The 24,066-nt window shown below is 38.6% G+C and overlaps 1 protein-coding gene across 3 annotated transcripts in view; it reads right to left on the reverse strand.

The window, feature by feature from the left end:
• The window catches only part of CYTH3 (cytohesin 3), a 51,984-nt gene that overhangs the window by 21,835 nt on the left and 6,083 nt on the right, over positions 1–24,066 (reverse strand). For 2 of the 3 annotated variants that reach the window (XM_083800389.1, XM_083800391.1), the window contains exons 2-4: positions 3,753–3,835; positions 3,117–3,181; positions 2,609–2,675 (exon numbers count right to left, since the gene is read on the reverse strand). In XM_083800389.1, the coding sequence (XP_083656515.1) occupies positions 2,609–2,675; positions 3,117–3,181; positions 3,753–3,835 (215 nt within the window). Of the gene's footprint in view, positions 1–2,608; positions 2,676–3,116; positions 3,182–3,752; positions 3,836–21,458; positions 22,628–24,066 lie in introns of those variants that run through there. The other variant, XM_083800390.1, reaches the window with a different exon arrangement.

Raw genomic sequence — 24,066 nt, forward strand, 5'->3', positions numbered from 1 at the left:
TATTTGTACCAAAAATTAGAGTATGAAACATAATGCTTTTTTTTCCATAGCAAGTTATTCAAAAAGCTTTCTCAGATCTGTCAACCACCAGAGAACCTTCCTTCTAACAAACATTAGAAACAGCAGTTGCAGATTCCCTTGTTCAACAGCCAGACCGTATTATTCATGTTTAATGTAGACAGACTGTCCAGAATATTTTTTTTAAAGTCATACAGGTTACTGAAAAAATGGAAATTACTAGAATCATGTAAAATAAATTTCTATGCACAGAAGCAGGTATCTTAGCATGCTACAAAAATTATTCTAATTTTTTTATTTTTCCTTCAGATCTTTAAGAACCAGAAGTCAGATAGACAGGAAAGGAATGTCTGGGACAACTCCAACGTCTGGAAAAAATTGTAAAATAGGCCAGCCAAACACCCATCAACTCCTACACTATCTTTTGTCCTGATGTAAATTTTCTTTCTCTAGACTGATACAAGATGGGAGGCAGCTGTACTTGTTTGACCTCCCCATACAAAAAGCACTGTTACAGAAATATCCGATATTCACTACAAATATTGCATAGATTTATTTATTTATTTAGGTCTGTGCAATGCAATCTTCCTTGAGTTTCAGTTTTTACAGCAACTTAATTAGAGAATTTGCAGTTATTTAAATCCTGTCTTTGTTATAAAGAATTCATTTTCTGGGCCCATCGCAGACAGTACTAACATCCAATGCAGGGATCTTCAGGCACAGCTTTACATCCCCTGCACTGGGATTCCTAAAGTGTTTGACAAACTTGACCGTCACAGTCCTTTCCACAGTATCTAACCAAATCTGAACAGCAAATTTTGTGATGTTACACGATTTAACTGCATTAAACACAGATATTCTGATGATGCTTTGCTGGTAAGGGGTCAGGGACAATTATTCAACATACTAGTTACCACATTAGAAAATTTAAATCTTTAAATAAAAATGGTTAAGAAAGCTCAAAATGTTCCTGCTACTATGAAAACATTGTATCTCCATTATTTGATTAAAAAAGAACCAACACCACCACTTTGGGGATTCAGTGCGTGTATTATTAATTTACTTTTTCACATTCCTAAATATGGAGACCATCTTCCCTCCCACTACGGAAGAAAAGCATTGTTTTCACAATGACCCCAAGTTCATTCTCTCATACAACATGAGAATGACACAGATTTCAGCTGCCTGTAATTTCAAGTAGCAGCTCCTAACAGAGAGGCAATACAGCTTTAGAGCAGCCAGCTACTGCAGGCCGCCACTGATTCATAAACGTTATTAAAGAATTACTACTGTAAGTCTGTTTACCACATTTATATTATGTTACAGTAGTAATGTGGCCACAGCATCTATTTATAGAAATAATTTCATCCAACAAGAACAATAACAAAAAATAGTTAACACTGGAACAAAAGCATCTGACATCATCCTGTGATTTTGCCACAAGCTTCTGGAGGCAAAAGAGCTGGAGGAAAAGAGCAAACTACCAGGATATTGGGGATATTCTGCCCTCAACAGAAATGAAGTTACACAGCTACCAAAATGGAAAAGAGAAATAAAACACATGGTCACTAGCTTCAAAAGGGTTCTACATCACAAAACACTTGAGTGCTTCTGGTAAATTGAAAATAGCCAGAAGAACGGTAACTATTACTGTACTTGAACATTAAGGAAAAGTCATCGGAATATAACTGACTTCAATCAGAAAGAAAAACTATGTTAAGGCAATTTCAATAAAGATGTTAAAGAAAAAAAATCAAAATGGAATCCCAATGAACACTGTAGAAGGCAGAAAAGCAAAGCCAGAAAGACGCAAAATTTAACATAAACGGTAATGGGAAAAAACATAAGAAACCAAAATCATGTATGTTGAAACAGTTCTCTTAAATATATTGGGGAGTCTGTAAAAGAATGTTCAGGTCACTCAGTTTTCAAGACAATTAACAACGCCTGAAGAAAAGTAGAGGTACTGCAGAAAAATGAACTACTTTACTTTTCAGCTAAATGAAACTGATAACAAAAGTCTCTACCTGCAGGTGTTTGTACGAACTGTATAGATACATATGTGTACGTATGTACACAAATATACAAATGTTCAAATATGGCTTTTTCACAAACAGAATTTAGATATGCAAATGTAAGAGCCTGTATGAGAAATAATTATCAACCACGTTAAAAGCATTTTGGAAGAACCAGAGGGAATTAAAAAAGTAAAATCTACTTCCTCACTATTAACCAAATATCAACGTATTTTTATAATTGTTTGACAAGTCAACATTGAACTCCCTCTATCAGGTACAAATAATCTGTCTGCAAGCCTGCTCAATCAATACCTGGCATATTTGATTGTTGATAAAAACCTTTTCTGATCAAAAAAAGTTTGCTTAAGTGAAAAAAGCACACATGACTGGCAAATGACTAAAATGACTGCTTCTACATTAACCCTCTGCTCAGTGTACTAAAGGATATACAAATAAGGCCTAACAATTTATATTATCAGAAACGTTTTCTTAAGAAAACAGACTGTATTTGCCATAGATCATATTACAAGCAGGAACTCGATTCCCAACAAGCAATAATAATAATTCTCTACCTTCTTAGGGTCCATGTTGAATTTCTTCCTTCCCATAGCTATCTGCTTATTTCTTTGTGTAGTTTTGCTACACATGGAGAAAAGGAAAAAAAAAAAAAAAGCAGTTATCAGTTATTCTTATAAAACAGAACAACTTCTGGATGACTTTCTTTTAATTTGTATTTTGACTACTTTGTATTTTTCTTTTACAAGAAAAAAGAGACATTCACTTTTTATACGGGGGAAAATTATGTTACCATTTACGGTTATTTCAAGTAATTGCAGCTTCAGTTAACTATACCATTATTACCTGGACCATCTAAAATACTACATCCTGTCGAACGTATTCTCAATCCAAACAAATTACACACCTGAATGGGATAGCGTCAAACTCCAGAGACTTTATAACAGACTAAATAAAGGTGATCAAATGTTTGTTTAGCATAATAAAGCCATTTTTATTTTCTGTTCCTAGAAGAGCTTATTCCAAGGTCTTACTGAATCATGGCTGTACGTTGGCACTACTTACCTTTCTTCCACACTGGTCAGGTTATCAATTTCTGTCATAACCTCAGCTATTTCAAATTTTAATCTCTGTCAAAAGAAGGAAGTAAATTAAATTAACCCACATTAATACTCATTTTTAAATTATCATGTACTAGTAAGATGTTAGGTTTTATTTTTTTTAATTATTTGCTAGTAATCTGAAGACAAGTGATAAATCTCATGGTTCCCTCAGATATTTTGGTTAAAGATTTTACCACAACTGAATCACTGATCTGAAGTATAGCATCCAAGTATATGCTTGTCAGAATATCAAGACCAAACTGTCATTACCAGCCTCAATACAAGATTTATTTACCCAAACTTCTTTCTCACTCCTATGTTATATACAAATCTACCACTTCTCAAGTTCTTGATTACATAAATCAAATGTGTACATATACACATAATGCATTACATAAATACAGAAGTTAACGTTTTTAAAAGCACGTAAATGAATTGTAAATCCTATTGATAATTAGTAAGTTTTAGCTTAGGCCATTTACATGCTTTTAAAACCATTATGTACAGCGATTTATACGTACAGTGAAATGTTGCAGTCTGTTGTAAATTTCATCTACTGAAGTAGTCTCCTAAGGAATTTTACAGATAGATAAATTACCTCAATATCATCAATCAGTTCTTTTTTCCTGCGACGAATATTTAAAAGTTCTTCTCTTTCTTCTATGGAGAGGTCATCAGGCACTGAAATAGAGCAAAATGCAGCCTTTCAAGCATTTGCAAATGTAACTCAGCAGAAAACTGCATAAACTTGATTAAGAAAAACAAGTTTACATGGAAGTTTTTTTGGTTGGAATTATTTTCAGGAAAAATATTTTCAGGGGGAAAAAAATACTGAAATTCTATTTTGTAAAATCATAAATAATGTAATAGACTAGGGACTGAATCAGTCCTTCAAAAGAAATCTAGACAATTTAAGGGAACTTGTTATCATAAGACATGTGGTAAGATTTGGCTCTACAGTTTAATTGCCAAAGTCATTCCAGTTATTTTAGTAATGGACCAAAATTTTTCATGTAAGTAAATTATGGTTCAAAATACATTCATCTAACATTTCTCAGGTGGGGAAAGCCAAAGAAAAGCCAAGACTATACAAAACTCATTACCAAAATGTGTATCCTGATACTGATTTCACACATCGTAACTGCAAGAGTAACCTTCCACTTGGCGGCCTTTTACCCGTACGTATCAGACTCAGGTAAACAGAGTAATACAGACAGCCCTAACAGCAATTACTTTCCATCAGCTAGATAAACGCTTTCGTTTTTCACGAATAAATACGCAGTTACAACCAGTTGTTGAACACAGCCTATCACAAAGTTCTGCTTTTGTGTACCACCACTTAAGTGAGTCTGAAGCATTTAAGTCAACTTGAAGTATCTCCTTGGCCACGCTAAAACAAATATGTTATAAGAAGTACTTGTCTCTGAAGATGCAAGTTTTCCCGCGTGGTTGTCACTCTACCAACAGCCCCTTACCCTGCAGTCTCTAACAACTAACAAATAAAAAGTTACTTGCACAAAACCTCTGCTTTTCTCGAGCAATCAGATCTTCACCAGCAAGAAACTACTTTGGACATGAATTCAGCTCACTTATTTGTACAGCAGTAGCACATCAACCACAAATATTCACCTCCTTTGCAACGATCCTGTAATAACAGTTTTAACGCTACCCACTTTCTTGGAAATAGCTCCTTATTTATAGAACAGCTTTTCCTTCCAGCTCCAATGGAATAACAAGAATAATTAAGATGTTTACATGGTTCTGTACCAACAGTAACAACCAAAGTGCAGTCACTTCAGAAGGCCAAGGGTGTTTCTTTATGTCATATATACATTTAATGGACACAACAGGACCACAAGCAAAGACTCAGCTTGACAAGAGTTTTTTCACTTGGACACTCACACCATAGCCTCTGTTCAAATCTTAATAATGAAATATATTGATTATTTTTGACATCCAGTGGTTAAGCTCCTTTCCTTTTAGGATTCAAATCATAATATAAAATCCAAATGGCAACAGAGCTTGTTAGACATGAAGTAATTATGGCAAATGATCTCATTTAGCCATTCCAGATACAGACATGATTGAATTACTTCCAGTTTAGGAAATTACAGGCTTCTGTTGAAAGAATACTAGACTTCGATGTTTACCTGCTTTTTCCCCTCGTCAGATCAGAAACCCACCCATTTCTAAACACTCTTTTTATGCAAATACTGGTTGATTCTTTTCACATCAAACCTCAGAAACACATGTGATGCCTAGACAAGGAATCACACCTTTGTCTCACGTGTACTTGAAGATTTTAACCATCCAAACTCAAGAGATTCTGTGCCTGTGCGCACACTCTGTACCTACACATACCAGAGTTATTCCACTTTGTTAACTGAGGACTGAAAACAACAAAACTCAAGTCTGTTACCCAATGTTGATTGTCTGAAAGGCAAAACAGACATTATCACTCTCCTAGCTGGGAAGTACACTCAAGTATCATTAAAGCATTTTTGCAGTGTTAGATTAGTAGATGAAATTAGATTAGATTTTGCAGTATCAGTAAGTCCTTCACTTACACACTTCCTCCCATAGCAGAGACTTTGGCTGATCTCACCTTCACCGGTAACTAGCAATACTAAACAGAATGCAAATAGAAAATAATCTTAAAGCATTCAATATTTAGTATCCACAGATACTAAATATTACTGGTAGTATATCTGGTATCACCAGATACTGGTTTGCCTTCAAGACGAGTTATAAAATCGGTGTATTAGCTGCTATCACTAACTCCTCCTGAAGCCTAACGGCAGTGAGTGCTGCTGCAGTTCCTCTTCCTTTAAGTTACTACACAGTGAAAGCTTGTAGGTGTGGAATATCTGGGACGAGTGAAATTTCTATTTGAAATCAACATGACTTGTGACAGTTTTCCGTGCTCAGGCTACCCACTGAAGGAAAAGAAAACACCAAAGTCCTACAGCACTCAGAGACTGTCTTCTGGTTTTTTTCATTCCCTCTGATCACAGCAGCAGCAGCGAGACAGCCCTCACAACACAATTAATGATACTGTTAGACAAAAAGGAAATAAACTAAATGGAGTCAGACTGTCTTTTGCATTAGGAAATAACATCAAGTATCTATCTGCCAGATGAAAGACAAGAAAAATCTGCTAGAAAATAAGACTCTAAGTGCTCTTACAGAGCACTTAGAAGAGAGTACTTAGAGGGAACTCCACATTACTGCAACAACTTTAAGTAATGGCATTAGTATCAGAGCCAAAGGACTCCAATACCCTTTGATAAGGATAAAAAACCAGGCTAGAGCTGAGCAAGGGTCACAGTACTGCTCAGGCTCCAGCCACTACTGGTGCAGTCGGTATTTTATATCCACTCGCAACAGAGGAGGGATGCTTTAATTGTAGGAAGTGTACAGTCCTATCACCACCAGAAACTGGCAGATGGGGAAGATGATACTGAAAGCGTCTGCCTTATTCTCAGCCTTCTTTTGGTTGTGTATCATCACTACCGCCCTTCTCCAGCACTTCTGTTCATGCTGATGAGGAAGCATACCAATGGGCACACAAACTCACCAAAAACGTTTTGGAACTGCCCGCGGGGTGTTAGAGCCTGCAATTTCAGAGGCTACAGGTGTCTGCTCCAGGAGGGTGTGTGACCTCAGCCATGGTTGGTGTCCCTGGTGTTTCAATTCCCCTTCTTAAAACAAAATTTTACAACAGTGTTTCCGTATTTCAATGAAGGTTTTTGATACACTAACTCTGCAGGACGTTCCTACCTGATCTGAAAGGAAAAAAAACAGTAGAAAATATTCAACTGCTGCTAAAAAAAATAAAAAGAAAAATCACTAATGCAAAAGGACACACACCATTACTTAAACCTTCTCCTTACAAGTAAGGATCTATTCTGTTTTTCACTTCAAATATTCTTTCCCTTTCATTGATCTCCAGTGATTCAAAAACACCTAGAAAATACAAGAAAAACTCAGCATTCTACTTCTAAATGGATAAAACGCTTCCCCAGCAGTAGAGCTGAATGGCAATCAGTCTGTCTCACTGTGTGTGAGGTGCCTTCCACAACCTGCAGAGCAGACACCACAGCGACAGCCTGAAAAGAATTTTCTTTGGAAAAGAAACCTGCGGAGCTGTGGTGCCCAGGTATTCTTAGACAGAGCTAGCGCTTGCCATGCTTCCAACCTGAAAAGAAAAATATTCATTTATTCAAAAAATTCAAAAACCACAGCTGAAAAGTGTGACATCAAGGCTCACGGCAAGCAAACCTGAGACCAAAGATGCCTGAAGAGTAACCACAGTGCCTTGAAGCACCTCCACAGACCTCAGCAGGTACTCCAGGTCCACGCCAGAAGGGATGTGCGCTCTGACCACACCGCTTCCATTCAGTTGTGCTGAATGTGCAGGCAAGTGCTCTGTAGCTAGAACACTTGAGATTATTTTTTTTTAAAGCTTGTGCCCATATAACCCTCCATACACAAGTGCTCCTTGAGTGCATATTACCTATTTGTTCTCTAAGACAAATTTCCTAGCTCTCTTCTCTGAGTCATTTCCAAGCCTCTTTTTTTCTTTTTTTTGGCTTTCACCAATTCTAAACACAAAGTAGACAGGATGGGAGGAGTTAGCATGAACATTTAAATACTGAAAAAGAACAAAGAGCTGGATGGAAAAGCACTTCGGTATAGTGAACAAACTGGAGTTGCATCATGCTTTTATGCTATCTTCTAATCTTTAAATAAAGACAATGTTCTATTTCTAACGTGAGTCATTCATGAGAAAACCCTTCAGCTCGCAGGGAGAGCCCTTCCTTTTTCTAAAACTTCAGAGTTTCAGCTATTACTAAACAGAAAGACAATTTGCCTAGTGATGATTTTACTAGATAGGCACAGCATTGTTGTAAGTCCAAATTATATTCCTGGCCAAGTAGCAAAACAGAAGGAAAGACAACAGTATAAATCTTGCTAGTACTAAAAATATTTAAAAATCATTAAAAAAAGACTAAATAGATATTCCAACTTAGTCCATTTCTGTTCAATTACTGTGACTGAACTAAATACATTTAGATGAATTTCCTGTAAACAAATACTTATCAGAATATGCACTTTTAATGCAGGTTTGTTTACACTAAAGGTGTTACCCAAAAAAACACATCCCAAAACCAAAAAACAAACTGTAGCTTGCCATAGTAATCAGTATTTTGTCCTGCATCTGTGATGATGCCACTTCAATCATTTTCCACTATCAGCAATACAAGCACAGCATCCAAACACGGGCATTAACCCAGAACTCTGCAGCTTACAAAGGCACCTTCAGTATTCATTTCTCTCGACAAGTTCTACGAAAAAGCATGGGAATCAATTCACTTCTCAGATGCTGACACTGAAGGTACAGCATCATTAAAAAAAAAAATCCAACTGTCAAATGCAATTCTTTACATTCCTGTTTCCCAATAATTTCTTTACATCACCAATTGTTTTACCTTTGTTTTACACTTTTGTCCTTCATTTGTTAAGCATGAAGCAAACTTAATAGCATGACTAAAATGCCATCAATCTAAATGCTGCATTTTTGAGCAAGCAGGCACCAAAAATTAAGAATGAGCAAGTTTTTTGCACACTGAGAAAGAACTGCAACAGATCAACACGCAAAGAGCATCCCACAGGTCAGTGCAAATTAGGAGTGAATCCCAAAATAAGGAGAAAAATCCAGTACTTCCCAAATCCACATCCCTCATCTTTTCCAGTAGCAAAAATTAAATCCTCTCCAGTGGTGTTATATGAACCAACAGAATTCCTGCATTTCACTTACTAGCCTTTCCCCTGGCATTCACTGGCCAAGATGTAACGCAATCTTGCTCCACCACTTCACCTGATTTCAGAGTTCAGATTCTCAAGAGAACACCAAAATAATCCCTAGCCAGTAAACAAAAAAGCTCCTACAACATCTATCAATAGATAAAACACTGATTCTCTAGCTCACTTATGAAGAAACCTGACTACTTGATGCAACGAAATTTTGGTTTCGTAAATACTCTCCTCCTCCCATGTCAGCCCCAAATGGGTGATATTAAGCACTCCCATTCCAAGCAAATAACTTCATTTAGATAGATAGAACAGATAGATTTCATTTTGCTGCTACTGAAGTATCTCACGAGTGCAAAGATGGTTACACAACACGAGGCTTAAAACTAAACAAACCTATCCTTGCCCATCCACAGAATCTGCACAACTGTTTCTTCTGGCCTTTAAAAATAATACACATCCATCCTGAGAACAAATCTGATCGTCTCAGGACATTTGTCTCAACGGATATTCTCAGGCTACCCTCTTCCTTTCCCCCTACACGCTCCCTTTTTTAAGCTTAATTATAGGAACATTTTCCAGCTTTCAGACAAGACGTATAAACAAAGCTGTGACCACTTGTGGCTATTAAAAATTCCATGGACGGTTTTGTAGGAGGACATCCTCCTGCACGGATTTATTTCAGTGTGAAAACAAAATATATCTGCATTAAATTCAATCAGTAAAACTAGTTGGATTTGGTTGCCTTTAAAAAATAAATAAATAAAATAAAACTATCCTAATGCATGAATCTTTGCTATTTAGTCACTGCTGACCATGTTCTAGCACAGTAGTGCTCACACATCCATTAACAGGGAAAATAAACCTTTACACAATATCCTTTCGCACACAAAATTACCAGTTAGCGGTATGAGGAATTTAGGACCGAGTCCATGGCTTGCAGAGTTATTTTGAGAGTTCTCAGTCACGAGGGATGCTGTGACCAGAAAGCACATTAGCAGCAAAACCCAGAAGAGAGCCTCAAACACGCATCCATCATTGTAATTGTTTAACTACCGGAAAGCACACCATTACAAGATGTTGCTGAAAACATCTTTCCCTCTAGGACAAGGAGATACTTTACAAGCAAGTCATAGCTAAGATACCTGTCCTTTGAGGCTTCTAATAATATATGAAAAAGCCCAACTTAATATTAAACCTATTATCACATGAAAACATATTTTCAGGCATTTAGAGGAAACAGTTTCCCTCTGACATGACCCACTAGACCTCTTACATTTAGGAATTGGTTTATTTCCTCTGCAGGGTAAGTTTAGTTACACCAGTGATTGATGTTCAACATGTTTTTACTGAAAGAACAAACAAAAGCATACAAAACTGTAAATACAAAATACATTTTTATTCTACACAGAATAGAGACAGCAGGCTAACTGCTGCCAGCTATATAATCACTTCTTGGAAAAAATCACACATTATTTGTTATAATGTGTAAGAATGACTTCAAATAACACAAAAATATGTTTTTGTCCTGGTCAGAAATACCCACATATAATTTAGTTGGTGTTAACATGCCTAGTCAAGCAGAAAGTAGGCAATTCTGAAGTTGTGCAAAAGCAGGGTCTAAAAAACACCAATCTGGGAAAGAAAAAAAATATATATATAGAATATATATATAAAAATCCAGTCCGTGCCATTTACCTGCCTTCCCAAAGCCAGCATTAGGATTTCACCTATCACACACAGGAGACAGATGCACATATGCTTATGTCTATAAAGGTACAAACCACAGTAAATGTGTTTCTTGAACTCGACGGAGCAGGAGTTTGCAGCAACCGACTGCAGCATATGTATCTTTACAATCTGCCCATGCTGATAACAAGAGCAACAACAGCTGTAAAGAAACAGACGAGTGTACAAAGGCTTTTTACAGCTCGCATGAGCAGCTAACCCTCTCTGCTCCTACTTGCCTTTCCCAACAGCACTGAAGCACAAATAGGTACAGCTTTACAACAGCCTTCAAATCTTCACCCTGCTAGATAGATACGCCGATAGAAACAACCGAAGAGCCAACCGCCTTGCTTTTTATTTCCTAATTATGGCACTGACACACATATCTGCCATCTGAAAGCAGTGTTTGTTTAAGTTAATGAACACTTCTCTTTTACCATCCCTGTTATTTTTATGAACAGGCAGTACTGAAGACCATGATTACACTACACTTACCTCCTCTACATCTTATATTCACTAATGTACCTTGTCTCATCATTCTGATGCATTTCCATTAGGAAACCAAGTGTTTTGCAAACACAAGAACCACCTTCAAGCAAATGAAGGGGTGTCATGTGTGGAGGAAAGAAAAACCACACAACGAGCAGCTCTGCACGAGTTGTTTTGCCACTTGCTGCTGGATATACAGCCCTGCCTGGATCCCTTCTTGTTCTGGGTTTGTTTTCTGCCAGTGTAGCAAGCCAAACTCTTTCACAGAAGTATCACAGAGCTGCCCAAGCCAAAGCAACTGGCATGGCAGAAAGCCCTCGCAGAGGGAGGCACAGGGGGCAGCAACCCTTGAAACATCAGCCAGCCCTAAAACCAGCTCAGCCCAGCCCCCAAAACCCCACCCTCGCAGCCTGTATCCTCTAAATCCTGAAAGTAGTTCAACCTGATATTAAAAATAGATAAGTGTGGATTTCCTTTTAGGCGCATTTTTCTTTTGAAGTCACTCTGCTCCTGCTTCAAGATCAGAAGATGCTTCTAGGCCAACTTTTCTTTTTAAAAGTATGTAAATACAAATCACTGAATATGGAAAGAAAGCTGAGTTTAACTTCACATTCTAAGTCTCTTACCCAAATAAATTAATACTGGCATTAATAACACAGTGTTAAAATATACAAGGTCATGCATATTGAAGAAATGCAGCAAAATTTTATGCTAACGTGGAAATGGTAATGGGAGACGCTGGTCACAACGTAGCAGTATGTCTTTCGGGGTGGGTTATTGACAGGTTAGCACAGATAGTGGAAACACTACCCAAGTTAGCACGCGTCTTCCTTGGTATCGATTGCCAAATACTGTTTAAGAAATCTGGTGAATGGCCATTCTGATTACAGTTACACCTATGAACTGATAAGTACACCATCACCTTCACATCGCTGCCCTCTTTCAAAAGGGGAAACAGCAACACTGGAATAATAAGGGACAGACGTAATACCTTTGCAGTGCCAAGCACTAAAAGTAAAAATGCATTCTTGTATTGTCTTGCTGTGTAATTTATATTGCCTTAGAACTTTCTTAAGATTTCAGCTTTTAAGCAAAATGATTACATATGATTTTCCCCACAGTGAATAATGGGAAAGGCTCTGTGTAGCAACACCACCAGGAAAAATGCAGATGGTATTATGACTCCAAAATTAAGAGGCCTCAAGCCTTTTCTTTACGCTACATCAGATCAACAAAACATTGTCAAACAGAATCGAAAGATTTCTTCCCCATCAATATGTATCCTGCAAGGCAGAGTCTCACAAATATGTAATTTTGGGAGAACTCAATAGTATTTTTCTTCCCTATTTAGCAATCGTTATGTGCAAAACCAGGGAAACACAGGTTACTTTGTGCTACAGCTGAAACTGAACTCCTTTCCTCTGATGTTTGCATTTGAAAGCCCCCAGTAAGTGTTACTGTAAGTGTTAACACAAAATACAGTCTTTGTAAAAACTGCAGATTACATATTTCTCTTGTTGACTTTCACAGAAAGATCCAGGTCACAACCAATTCTGTAATTTTGGCTCATGTTTCAGCACTCCAGAGCGAGAGACTGATCCAGCAACAATGCCAGGAGAGGCCATGGTAACAGCTGATAGCAAATTATGCACCCGCCTGCAATGCACAACAGCCACTTTTTAAGTGGGAGTCTTGGGAAACAAATCAGGGTTCCTCCTCAGCGTTATCTAGGTGGTGAAAGCAACAGACCACCGTGCCAAGTATGCACAGCTAAGTGACACATGAAAGATATCGCATATTTATTTGAAACCCTTCATTCATTACAGTGCGATGAAAGGGCAGCTGAAGATCAGTGGATTTAGCTTGACTACAGTAGGAAAACTCTGAAATTCGAAAATTAAGATCGAATAGCTTTCCAAGAGTAAGATCCTTTAAGCTGCATGTACCTTTTAGTACTTTTTAACTTGGGGCATTTATGGTCTTGCCCAGTAAAAGCATACTGTATTACACAGCATACTACTATAAAGACTAATACGAAGAATGGGATGGAAAGGGACTGGATGATCCTATGACTAATTTCTGTGACAGAGCTATTTGCTTCTAATTGAGACAAGCATACAGCCAATGCTGACAGTAATTTAAAAAACTTGAAACAATTGCCAGATGACAAAACTTCAGATAAACAAGGTTTAACAGACTCCCATCAAGTCTTCAGCAGACTGATATTATATATCATTATACTATACAGCACGAAGACATCATCTAGTTCAAATCCAGGTCAGAAAATAAGCAATTATCCACCTTTGTGAGTTATGCTGCATTCTCTTCTAATGCAAAAAGGGAAATGGTTAGCACTTGGCTACCTCCAGGTCATCAGCCACGACCAAAGCCGCTCTCCCCGCAGGGCACAGGAGTGGTCACGTACATACATGCTCCACAGGCAGCATTCAGCACCAGCTACTGATGGAAATCAGGTCAAGCACACGGAATACGGAGCAGGCCGGGAAGCTGGATTGCTTGAGCTACTGTTACCACTGAACAGGGTTTGGCTCCATGTTCACATCAGAGGATACGGGATGATTCCCAGGAATTCAGCATCTCCCACTGGCACGCACCTCCCAGTAGCTGCTGTGAATGACTGGACTAACCACAAACGTCTCGCTTCCAACCTAGGCAGCTTCCAGCTCCAACATCGAAGCATCCTGGACCAAGGACGGGATAATTCCTTCTGAGTAGCAGAGATTATTCCATCATCTGTTGGGTGTGGGAGAAGCAAACAAGAACACACTGATCCTTTCAACTTCTGAAAGGACACTATGAGAAGAATCAAAATCTGCAGCAATGTGTTTCAGCTTTGCCCTTACCACAGCACCCCCAGCTAGAGGCAAGGAAAGCACTGGCTGGCTCGCACCTACATTTCCAAGTACAGACCTGGAAAAAGGCTCAAAAAGCAAGCAGACCAGAGCAGTATCAGACATTCCTGTCAGATCCATTTTGAGTCACAGCATGGAAAATCGACAGGAATGTCGCTGAGCAGCTGCAGGGGGGTCCCGGAGGCCAGACCCCACAGCCGCCCACCAGCAGTACCCTCAAATCCTGCTTTAGATGCGGGCACAGTTCACCAGACCTACCGTGCTCCCAGCACAATGTCTGGGGCTCAACCCGTCTTGCTGCCTTAATTTTCCAGTAACATCTACTCTTGGCAACGAGAGAGCTGCTCTCTGTACTTCACTCATTAGTGGAGAGCATTAGTCAGTTACTTATGATTGCTGGCTCTTTCTAAAGCACACAAATCCAATTTTCAGAAAAAGCAAGGGAAAATTCATCCTTCCCCTTCCCCCACCCCTGCCTGAGACAGCTCTGGAGTTAGATTTCAGAAGCAATATTTATTGCAGAAGCTTTCTATTTATTCATTTTCCAAGATCAGTTGCAGGCTAAAGGAAGTGGAGCAAATGCTGGATTTGAAAGCAGTCTTCGTTCTCCAAAGAATGTCTCCAGACAGCAACCAGAGTGCCATGGTAGGACTACTCACGCATCAAATGACTGCTCGAGTAGCATTTACTTTCCTCCAAAAGAAGATGAGCTCCAGGGTGCACGATGGAATACCTGACACTGCAAACCATCTAAGTTCTTGTGGTCTCATCCAAAAAAGCAACCCTCATACCTGCTACGGAAGCTGCTGAGCTGCAATACCTGAAGGAAAATGCACCTTAGGTCATACAATATTTTACTTCTTGGTCATCTTCAGCTCCGAGTGTTCCAGCATCTTGCTATGACATCAACAAGCCCACTGGCCACATGCTCTGTAGCCCAAGAGGGCACTTTAAGAGGTCAGGAATTTATTCATAGGTTTCTTAGTGAAGGAATAGTAAGGCTTAGTTTAAGACTGTAAGCATTTTCAAATTCCTCACACAAGAGTATATTTAGCATTTGTGAATTGTTGGTTGCCATCACTCCATGCAACAATTAGCTTGACAGGTCACTAATCCAGATATAAAAGAGCTTTTTCTCTGGTTCACTGATAAGAAGTTTGCTGGATGGATCACTTACTGTAAGGTCAAACCCCTGCTCTCCCATTCCTAGCTTGGCAAAAGACCATTGGTAGTTTATACCAAATCTGGCTCATCATACTTCCAAAATAAAGCACATTCACTTTGAACATGCTTTAAAAAAGTTTGAATACTTTTTATTTATTTTTTAGTGTAGACAAGTTCTATGTTGAAAAAAATATATTTTTTTTTCGTACTTCAAGCAGACCCTCTGGCACTCCAAGCAAAAACTCCTTTGAATAAATACATTCTTCTATTTAAACTTTTTCAAACAGTTTCAGTCAGATCTGCCAAAATAGTACATTGCACTTTCTAGGCTGTTTTTCCTGCCTAGTATTGACAAAAAAGTCACTGCATTCCTTCCAGAGATCAATGAAAAATAATCTGAACGTGTATTTTTCTACTTTATTAAGTTAATCATTTTTCCTCAGCTAAGTGCTTAATAAGAAACAATCTGTATCCCTACAACAACTTCAAAGATCTAAGCAATTAACTTCTATTACTCTCTCTGTCTCAGACTTATAGCATGTTAAATTCAGCATTTTCCCTGAAACTGAAGAGAGAAAGGTTTACAAAGCTTTAAGTAACTAACTGGCATTCAACCCCAACCTCTTTCCAAATCCATCGACTCCTGCTGCTCCTATTTATAAACATTCTTACTCAGATTTCCACTTCATCCTGCCATGCTCAAATAGCAAACATTTTTGTCGATTAGGAAACAACTGAATGGGACCAAATGCTTTAGTTGTGTTACCCCTCACCACAGTGCAAAAGGTACCAATAAAAGATAGCACTTTCTGCTAAACTTGTAATATGTACAGCAAATTATGTCGTCTTTAACTGCAGATACCAGCTTCATAAGACAATGCGGTTATATATAGCTTCTGAGAAGCAAATTTCCAAAGAGCTCCTCTCTCTCTTCGGAGCAGTGCTCTACCTGGCATGAGCTTTCAGTACACAAAGACAAACTTTGTGTAAGGCTGTAAAAAATCTGACTCATATTAACAGTCGCAATCATCCTAATTTTGCCTAAGGGCAACCAGAAATACCAAGTTGGAAATTCTGCTGAGCACTCCGCACCAACAGGGTGTTTGTCTGCACCTCTGTGGGCACTGCTAGCGAGGGGCGTAGGGAGAAGACTTGTTCACCCCGGGCAGAGATCCTTCTGTCTTCCACAAACGGGCAATATGGCACTGGGTACAAAACACCCGGTGAATGCCATCTGCTGACACTTTCTTCATTGTTTTAAGTATTTTTTGCCCACTGAGAAAGGCAGTTGCTAATAACAATGGTGGCATTATTAAGCATAGGTTTTTGCTACCAAGTCACCTAATCCCAACAGCACAGAACCACGTAGAGAGCAGTCGACATACCACATCAAAATTATCCAAAAGCTAGTTCAAAAAGATTTTTCAATTACAGCATCTGCCCTACCATCTCCTCAATGTTTGAACTGATTTGGACCTTAACCTTTGCTAAAGCATTTGAAGCACGACCAGAAAACCCAAGCGCCGCATCCACAGATGTCCAGCCAATATCTCTAAACATTCAGAAACTAATTCTGAAAGATTACATTTGGATCCTTAAAGAAAAGGAGTCAACAAAAATTGCTCATATAAATTTTGAATCAGGCTGTTAGAAAACATGAAATGCTTCCACTTGTCTCCATAGTTGTAAACCTTCATGATGAACTCCGCTCTAACGGAAACTTTTTCCTGAATTTTCCTGCAGTTGTAGTTTAAAAAATGTCTTCCCATATGCCAAAGAAACACAAAGCCTAATTAATTGCAAACTATCAATGGAAGTCTAGCCATCCTGCATTGTTCCAGCTAAGAACTTATGAGCTCACTAATGAAATCTAAAAATACTCCTGATTGAATGGCGATACACACGTTTTCACTAAATACCGCGACACGCAACTTTGCATGGCACACATAATGTGTTCATACTGAATAGATGACATAGCTTCCATAAGAATTAATAGCAATGGAAAAAGACAACTTATACAGACCCACAGAATATAATCACTACATTGTTCGTTAATCCCTGCCACCACTGTTAACTCTATTCCAGAAAGTCTCAAGAGGAAGCAAGATACAGCAGCAAAGGCTGAGGAACGTCCAGCTGCAAGGGGGTGGGAGGGAAAGGAAGCAGACTGATTAGTTGAAGAGATTTATTGTATGCACATATTCTATGTTAAAATTCATTATCTACAACAACAAATTTTTTGGAGTCATTTAACTGTTCTCAATTCAAATACAGGAAAATGCTATCGGGCTAACGTGTGTTTGTTCAGCACGAAACCCTTTCTTTAAAGCATAAAATGAGGTTGTGAAAAGCCAAGACTTTCACAGAATTATCATACAATTATTTCAATAAAGTGAGAAGGACCTCCTGATGATTTTCGAATGTGACAGGATAACTTCTAAGTCCATATGAGCACCAGAGAAAAACAAAAAGTGTAACAATTAAAAAAAAAAAAGGCAGCATTCTCTCCCTCTTTCAAGACATTATTATACTGCTTTCTTCAATTTAGCTGGCATATTTCATTCTCTAGGCAACAATACTTCCTGAATTTCCTCTCAAATACACCACAAATGCAGCCAAAGCATCCTGAAGCATAGTTCCTTATTCTAGTTGCTGTATTTTAGTGGCCTTTGACACAGGCAGAGTCTACATACAACCAATTCTGCAAAAGACAACTGGCATTAGGCATTCTACAATTTAAGATCGCAACACCTATTGTTCAGAAGAACTTTGAATACCATTCTTGCAAAACAAAATGAAGCAATACTGATAATTTAATCACTACAATGTTGGGAAAAAAATTATTTACATGTATTAATTTCATGTATAATATTGTATTTAAAAATAAAACACGGGGTGCTCAGGACAGGAATCAATCTCAACAAAGCCCAAACATAGCTATGCAATATATGACACCCAGTGCAGTAACACAGCAAAATGAATGTCATAATTTGCTTAATTAAAAAGAAGAAATAAATGCCATATAGAAAAAGAAATTTGGTTGCAGGTTTACAAAACGTGCTGTTAGTCACCATGTTGATAATCACCACGTTGACAGTCACCAGTCAACCATGTAAATTCGGTGACCATACAAACAAAACCAACTGTTACCGCCATTTACCCATGGAGTGCAGCAATCCTACCACAGGAACAAAACTTCCTCATTCTTAACATTGACACTGGTGAGCAAGTACAAGAACTCCAAAGATTGTTACATCTTACATAGCTGCATGGACAGCGTAGGGATTTCTACATTGCAATTGATTTGCTTCAGAAGTATTGTGCCTTCAAAGCATAACATTTTGTCCACATTTCACTTCCACTTTGAAGTCACAGATCAGCTCCTACTAGTTCAGGAAGGAAAATAAATTGTTATGTTCTAGCACGGTGGGGTGAAATGCCAGGTTGTCCAGCAAGCCAGCAGGCTCACCACAAATCTTCGTTTTTCTTTTTTTTTTTCTCCTTTTTTTTTTTTAAATAAAAGAATTAGTAAGGTGTATACACTAATATTTTCCAAAATTATGCTATAGGCTGTGGTTATGTTTTAAAATTCCTCTATCGCTAATAATATAATATTTCAAGCTAGTTCTTCCAGTCAATTAGGACTTATTTGTATACTATTGTTATTAAACTTATTACTTTGACTAGCATAATTACAAAGTGATTGAGTAACTACATTCAAAATTAAAGACTCGGTGGCAGTAACAGAATTCTTAAGTTTAGTAGCCATTTGATGGACTCCACTTGCAAATTTAGTGTGGAAGGAAGATCTGAAAAGCAGGCAGAAACCTAACAGCCACGGCAGTTCTACCTTGCATCACTGGTCCCACGTAACTCACATACAGGATGGCTGGCTCAATTATAAAGAAACTCAAGAAATTTGATCTTTTTAACAAAGAAAAAGAGAAACAGAAATTGTTTTGAAAGAATAAAGGATGCATTATTTTGGTCATCCTTAAGTATTCTCACATTCCGTGTACCTACTGTATTTCTCACTCATTTTGTTTAATCTGGATCCAAACCATCATCTACATAGTTGGAAGCACAAAATATACCAAAGGGAAGCTGAACTCTGAAGAAAAATATTAGGCTTCTCGCTTCCTTAAATACTTGGGCTCTGTAAAACAAAGACTAGTGAAACACAGCATAAATGAAGTTAGCAAAATCAAAACTGTTCAATGAACATTGTAGAACTCATTACATATTGTACCAATACTTTAAAGACAGTAAAGGATTTTGTTTCAATTAAATCTTGTACTAGGAGTGATAAATTGATACCTTCTTCCGAAAGTAATCTAAAAGTATGGCTACCTTCCCATTCCATTCAGGCAACTTCACTTCTTTAAAAAAAAAAAAATCCTAGATGACTTAAGGTCTACAGCAAAATCTGAAGGCGTTTAAGTATTTCAGGATGGGATTTATGGCAGAGTTCTGAAATGGATACTCCTAGTTCCTGTTGCTTTTACTGGAATATTTTTATAGAGAGTCACTTTTTTCCCACCCTGCCCTTTTCCTTTACTGAATTTCTACACAATAACTTAGATTTGACCATCACCGGACATCTGAACAACAATAAAAAAAGTTACAGCTGGATCCTGTATTAGTCCCAGCTGCATAGGATCTCTGGCTGCGTTCACAAAACAAGAAAGCCAATAGGAAAACAGTAGGAGAATTTCTTTTAGCAGCTTAACTTTGAATAAATTGCTTTTCCATATGCTACTACAACAAACTATTTTACTACTTGATGCAAACTGAAATTATTCTTCCTATTTTTCATCCCCTTTTCTAAAAAAAAAAAAAAATCCTACTACAAAAACCTTTACTACAAAATGCCAGAAAATAATCATCTCCATATGGTCTTTCAAGTCTAACATACCACAATGGATGTATCTGCCAAGTCCACCCACCCACAGGCTCCATAAACTTTAGAGTATTATTTGTATTTAATTTGGATTACCAATTTCACCCAACCTTTCCCCTTCATAATACGTTTCTTTTTCATGCTTGCAACACAGGTAGAAAATACAAAAGGAAAATGAGTTTTCAGCAATCAAGAACAATGACGTAACGTGTACTCTCTACACTTATCACTGAATTCATAGTGGAAGGACTTAAGCTAGCCTTCTTTTTATGTTTGCACTTATAAAATATCACCTAATCTTTTAAAACATTCATGTGAGACTATGTCATTTATTGGTACAAAACCAAGACTAAACACTGCAGTCCTTCCAACTACAGTGCAGAAAACGAGGGTGAAGAAAGATGTATTTTGATTTCAAAAACGCTGGGGGGGAAGTTTCCTCTCAGATATTTAAAAAAAGAAAGTTACTATATTTAATGCACAAAAATGCACTTCCTATAGCCAAAAAAAAAAATAAAAATCAACACCATATGCTCCATTTATCTGTCCTGAGCACACCACCTCCAGCAAACTGCAGTGTCACAGGCTTCCCAAAAAGGCTGACCTCACGTCACACACAGGAGTTGGACTTGAGAACCAGGCTGAGATTCCCAGCCCGCAAAATTCACCAGCATCAGCTACGCTAAGAAACAGCAAACCAGTCATGTACCTGAAAGCCTTTAATCTCTCCCTTCTGTGGCTGGAATCATTCTCATAGACACAACAGTCATTTCTCTAACTTTGCATCCGACTAACCTTGGCTTCCAGTTTCAAATTCCACTTCAGAAACAGTTTCCATACAAACTGCAATTCAGGAGTAGCAGCACAAGGAAAAAAACACACAGATATTCTCCTTGTCCCCAGAGGAATGCTGGATTCTCCTTTAGAAGTGTTGCAGGTACAGAAAGTAATAATCTGAGTAACTAGAAGGGCGGTACAATAGGTCAGAACTGACTTGCAGAAGAGCAGGTTAAAACAAAAATTTACTTTTGAGACTATAAACATACACTTCCATAACATGACGTGCCCATGAATGCGTTACGTGACGGATACCACATCCAGAATGAGTCCTCCCCAGTTAGCATGCACCAGGGTTACGCCACGGTTTCCTCCAGGCTGAGCGAGGCTCCTGACGGCACGCTCCCCAAACACCGAGCGCTTGGTTTGGGCATGGCCCAGGCAGGATCCTTTCAGTCAAAGAGAAAACCACACAGAAAGGAAAGAAAGAGAACCAAAAATGTAGAAAAACAAAACAGGGAGAACCCCCAAAAAGATGCACAGACACACGTTTACCTACCCCAAGCAATCAAGTCCATAGATCTGCGAGGGATCACCAGCCAGCACGGCCTGTACACGGGAGCTCCTCTGTAGGCTACCCTGAGGAGCTGAACACGTACAAGCACAAGAAAGGGGGCAGGTCCCTGGGGGCTTCTCAAGAAGGGCTCAAGGCTGCCCTACATAGGACCAAGCCCCTAGCCTGAAGTTGGGAGGATTTTCATGGTCAGAAAATGCATTTAACTTGCAAGGTTCCTCCCAAGGAAGGGAGTTGCTCCGTACCAGAGCCACCAGCGCTTCTTGAAGCCACTTGGTTTAACCTCCACTTCTTGGGAAAGCCTTCCCCCGCAGCCCCCAGTTGTGAGATACAGCCACAAAAACATGCAGCAGTTTCACAAATTCAAAAATGGCATTTGCAAGTGGTCAAAGTTGTACTCGGGGAGAGTACACAGCCTGGTGGGAAAATTCCTCTTCAGTCGATTTGAATGACGAGGCAGGAAGTTCATTAGTCCATGCTTACATGAGCGAGAATAAAAGAAAAAAAGTACTCAAAATCTGACTACTGAATATAAGAAATGCTACTTTACACGACAATAATCCCTTATTTTGTAAAATGCGGCTACAAATGCCCCTTTTGCCTATTCCCCTCTCTTGTGCATGCCTCATGAGGCAACAGGACCCGTTCGGGTCAGAAGTTGACCCTCCAGACAACGTTGCTTATGAGCTAAACAAAGATCTTATTAAGGGACACGATATTTACAATATATGAAAGCAAAAATGTAACAGCAAATAAAGACTTCTGAAAACTTGGGAATCGAGCAGGAAAACAACCTGAATGGTATTTAGCACTCCGAATCAGCCAGTACGAACACACATCTCCATGCTGGAAGTTACACTGCCTATTAATGAGGCACTTGTATAAAAACGGAGAGGTGACTCACTAAATGATTACATCTCACTGTGCCTTTCACAGAAAGCAGCAAGAGGCAGTTTCCCCTGCTTGCACATGCCAATTTTTTCAGCCTTTTTTTTGTGTTTGCATGTGTGTGAGAACAGGAGAGAGACGGGATACATTCCTTTTCCTCCCCATCTACTCCTTCTGCCAAACGACATCTTGCGTACCACTCAATTTCAATGTAATTTGACTGAAGGGTGGATATTACAAGCCTTGAGAGAACTGGTAACTGGCTAGGGGAGACACCAACATGAATTCCCACAGTTGCTGCTCAGCCGCTCCTGCACCCTGAGAGGCAGCAGACAGCGAGCGAATTTGCAGACGCGCTCTACGTGGCCACCCCGCGCGAGCCCTGCTCCGAACCAGCTGCAGAAAATCACATTATTATGCAGATAAATGCATGGGGAACGAGGCCAGAAATAGAATACCATGAGGAGGAGATGCATGGTATGTCACTGGAGACATGAAAAAGATTCAGGACTCCTAGGGGAGAAGGCAAAGCTTTAGAGATACCAGACCATTTCCATAGACTTGGGTTTCATCATTTTCATACAGCTTGCTTGTTTTGTTCAAAAAGTTCAAGGTATTTCACCTAAAAATCAACAACTGTTTTCTCCTTTGGTATTAAGGACCCACAGCAGCTCCTCACAATCCAACCGGGCTGCTAGATCCGATAGGGAAAGCCAGATGTGAACTCAGATTCAATCATCACAAACAAACTTACCTCCAAATCTTGTTTTAAACAGAATTTTCTTACGAAATTCTATAGCATTATTAATCAATAGTCTCGCAGTAAAATCTATCCTTCACAAATCTTCCGTACTCCTGGCATAAGCTATTTCTTTTTATAATAAACAGAGCGTCTGAAAATGAGGCTAATTAGTAAAACCATGCCAAGAAGTCCAACCTATTGAAAAATTAGATCAAAGATCTCCAGTACTTCATGTCCTGGTTGAGATTTCCCAAGCTTCCAGCGTGCTACATTTCCTGTTAAACTCCATGAGATCCTACTGAATTTGTCAAAGAAATGTTTGTTTGTTTTCTGGGAAATATTAGATAACGTCTGTATTTGCCTTTTTGCACGTCAACTTATATTGGAAAAGCTACCCACTTATATCCCACCTACGTGTAAGTAGATAGCCGAACTTCAACAGAGTTGTGGAAGCAGCTATGTATCGTTGTTGTTTGTTTAATAAAAACTTTATAATACTGAATAATGGGCTTAAAGAACTTCAGAAAGTAATGAAATAAATGTGACACAGATGTTCACCAAAAAAAAAGAACAAGAATGTTTTTACTTCATAGCAACGAAATAGGTCAAGCCATTTCCTTCTTCAGGCAAATCTCAGAGGACCACAAAACACATGGTTTTTTAGTGGATTTTGTGTGTCTATCCCACTAAAAGGAAACACTGTTGTCCAAAAAATTTGCAATACTAAGTTTTCCCATGAAATTGTTGGAATTAAAAGAAGGAAGTCATACGCAATTAAAAACAATTTGCTATATGCTGAAGTTATACAAATGGTATATAATTAAACCCACTTTTACTATCTAAGTCGCATACCTTTCCTCTACAACACACTGCTTTAAACGAATGCGCAGTGAAGAATTCAGAAACACCACTCATGGCTGTTCACATGAAGTTTTCTTTGCCTCTATGAATATTAAAGTAAAA

This window comes from Anser anser (assembly GCF_964211835.1).
Source record: "Anser anser genome assembly, chromosome: 15".
NCBI classification, from domain to species: domain Eukaryota; kingdom Metazoa; phylum Chordata; class Aves; order Anseriformes; family Anatidae; genus Anser; species Anser anser.